This window comes from Parus major, chromosome 26 (assembly GCF_001522545.3).
Source record: "Parus major isolate Abel chromosome 26, Parus_major1.1, whole genome shotgun sequence".
Classification (NCBI taxonomy): domain Eukaryota; kingdom Metazoa; phylum Chordata; class Aves; order Passeriformes; family Paridae; genus Parus; species Parus major.
In genome coordinates this window covers 4,456,421-4,459,483 of record NC_031795.1, presented here as the reverse complement: position 1 = coordinate 4,459,483, position 3,063 = coordinate 4,456,421, and the positions used below count along the sequence as shown (strand labels likewise).

Below are 3,063 nucleotides of genomic sequence, written 5' to 3'. Positions count from 1 at the left end.
AGGAGGAGGAGGAGGAGGAGGAGGAGGAGGAGGAGGAGGAGGAGGATCCTTGCTGGCACTGCCAGCCCCCTGGGGACATGGTGCCCTCTCTCGGGGACAGGGCCCCCACTCTCCTGCAGTTTTCCCATCACACCAAGGACCCCTGGCCGGTTTCCCTGTGCCCCCTCGCAGGAACCCCCACAGAGGACACCTGGCCCGGGATAACATCCAACGAGGAGTTCAAGGCTTACAACTTCAGCCAGTACCGAGCCCAGCCATTGATAAATCACGCCCCGAGGTACCCCCGGAGCAGGGACACTGCAGGATCGGGGGGGCTGAGGGGTGTGAAGGGATTCATTTTCTCCTCGTGGTGCCACACCGGGGTTATTGCAGCAAAAACGGTGCAGTTTTGGCTTTGTTTCCCCTCTCTCCCAGGCTGGACTCAGAAGGCATCGACCTGCTGGCCAATCTCCTCCTGGTGAGTGCTGGGGCAGCCCGCGGGGTGGAAAAGGGGATTTGCTGCAGGGGAGGAGCAGCAGGAGCAGGGCAGGGCCACCCACACCGCACGTGGAGCTGCTGCGATGGGCACGGGGCATCACACAGGGTGGGGTGTGAACGTCGTGGGGTGCCCAGAGGTGTGCTGGGGTGCCCAGAGGTGTGCTGGGGTGCCCAGATGTGCACAGGGGTGCCCAGATGTGCGCTGTCAATGTGCTGAGGTGCCCAGCTGTGTGCAGGGGTGCCCAGATGTGTGGTGTAAACATCATGGGGTGCCCACAGGTGTGCAGGGGTGCCCAGAAGTGTACAGGGGTGCTCAGGTGTGCTCAGGGGTGCCCAGATGTGTTCAGGGGTGCTCAGGTGTGTGGTGTCCATGTGCAGGGATGCCCAGATGTGCTCAGGGGTGCCCAGATGTGCACAGGGGTGCCCAAATGTGCATAGTGGCACCCGGAGGTGTACAGAGGTGCCCAGCTGTGCTCAGGGTTGCCCGGCTGTGTTCAGGGGTGCCCAGATGTGTTCAGGGGTGCCCAGATGTGTTCAGGGGTGCCCAGATGTGTGGTGTCCATGTGCAGGGGTGCCCGGCTGTGCTCAGGGGAGCCCGGCTGTGTCAGGGGTGCCCAGCTCTGCCCAGGGGTGCCCAGATGTGCTCAGGGGTGCCCAGATGTGTGGTGTAAATGTCATGGGGTGCCCAGATGTGTGGTGTCCATGTACAGGGGTGCCCGGCTGTGCTCAGGGGTGCCCGGCTGTGCTCAGGGGTGCCCAGCTGTGCCCAGCTGTGCCCAGCTGTGCGCTGCCCATGGGTATTCACGGCTTCTCCCGGCTCTCTGTGCAGTTCAGCACCAAGGGCCGGATCTCAGCCGAGGCAGCCCTGCAGCACCCCTACTTCAGCAGCCTGGGAGAGCGCGTCCACCTCCTGCCCGACAGTGAGTGCTGCCCCCGCCCTCCTGAAACGGGCACAAAAGGCGCCCTCGGGCTCCTCTCTGCTCCCTCAGAGGCGCTCCTGCAGCAGGGTGGGGCCTGTGGGAGGAAGGAATAATAATAATAACGCTAATAATTAATAATAATTGGGGTGGGATGAGATGGGGTGGGAAGGGGAGAGGGAAGAGCCCCGCGGAGGTGCCACCCTCGGGCAGGACTGACCCTTCTCTCTGCCCCCTCTGCCCAGACGCTTCCATCTTCTCCCTGAAGGAGATCCAGCTCCAGAGGGACCCCGGGCACCGAGGCTCAGCCTTCCAGCACTCAGGTAGGGCTGGGCAAAAGCCGGGATCTCTCCCAGCTGCTGCCGGGGTGGTGCTGGAGCTGGGCAGGAAGGAGCCAGAGCTGCTGCCTGGCACCTCTGCAGTCCACAAATCACCCCTGGGCATCTTCGGTGTCACCTCCCAGTCACATCTGGGTGTCCTGAGGTGCCAGAGGGGAATCTCCTCCCCCAGAGCCGCCCTGTCACCCCCCTGAGCCCTCTCTCCGTGTCCCTTCCCCAGCCCGAGGCAAGAACAGGAGGCAGAGTATATTTTAAACTCGGATCTCGCGTTCCCCTCGTCGCCATGGAGATGGAAGCGCTGAGCAAGGAGAGGCTCCCAGCCGACCCTCCGCAGAATTCCCGGCTCCAGCAGCACGAGGATTTGGCTGTCCCCAAACCCCTGGGAGCTGCCCTCCATGGACCTGTGGCCTTGTCCCCCCCTGGTTTTGGTGTTGTCCCCACGGCGAGGTGCTCCAGGGAGGAGCCGCCGGTCCCTGCGCTGCCCCGGGAGGGTTTGGGGGGCACAGGGCGGGGATTTGTGGGGTTCGGCCCGGGCAGGAGGTGCTGAAAATGCACCTTTGCTCAGCCAAGCTGCCCTGAACCCCCTGGTTTTTGGGGTTAGAACTGCCGGGCACTGCCCAGCCTGGCACTGGGAGCGCCTGGGGCACACCTGGGGCACACCTGGGCACACCTGGGGCACACCTGGGGCATACCCGGGGCACACCTGGGCACACCTGGGGCATACCCGGGGCACAGGAACCAGGCCAACCCCCCCCCCCAAATTTCCCTCACCTCTGCCTGCAGAACCCCCTTTCCCCTCCCTGTTCTGGTACCTGAATCCAGCTGATCATGGAGCAGCCGGAATTCCCGTTCTGTCCCCCAGTCCCTGTTCCCAAATTCATCCAGCCCGGATGTCCCGAGCTGGGAGGGGGCGGCTGTGCTGAGGTGGGAGCGGCTCCAGAGCCCCTTCCCCATCCCCACAGCCTCCACCCCAAGGAGCAGGAGGGGATCCCAGAGGGTTCTCAGGGCACATCTCCCCCCATCCCATGGCTCTGAACCCCTCCTGATCCTGATCCCGATCGATCCGATCCCCATCCCGATCCCGACCCTGATCCGATCCCGATCTCCATCCCCATCCCCGTCCCGATCCCGATCCCGATCCCGATCCCGATCCCGATCCCGATCCCGATCCCGATCCCGATCCCGATCCCGATCCCAGAGCGCTGCTCACCCCGCCCGGCCGCGTTTGTGCCCGGAGGGAAGCAAAGGGGAGAGGTGCCAAAGGTCCCGGGAAAGCACCGGGAACAGCCCCGGGCGGCAGCTCAGCCCCCTCGGACCCCTCCGACCCCTCC

At 64.5% G+C, this 3,063-nt stretch overlaps 1 protein-coding gene across 1 annotated transcript in view; it reads left to right on the top strand.

Moving 5' to 3' along the window:
• Window positions 1–2,575, top strand: part of CDK18 (cyclin dependent kinase 18) — a 14,359-nt gene extending 11,784 nt beyond the window's left edge. Inside the window, exons 10-14 of the mRNA XM_015650908.3 lie at window positions 101–277; window positions 415–457; window positions 1,307–1,397; window positions 1,640–1,717; window positions 1,953–2,575. Of these exons, the coding sequence (XP_015506394.1) occupies window positions 101–277; window positions 415–457; window positions 1,307–1,397; window positions 1,640–1,717; window positions 1,953–1,987 (424 nt within the window). The 3' untranslated portion in view covers window positions 1,988–2,575. The remainder of the gene's footprint in view (window positions 1–100; window positions 278–414; window positions 458–1,306; window positions 1,398–1,639; window positions 1,718–1,952) is intronic.
• Window positions 2,576–3,063: the final 488 nt, after the last annotated feature.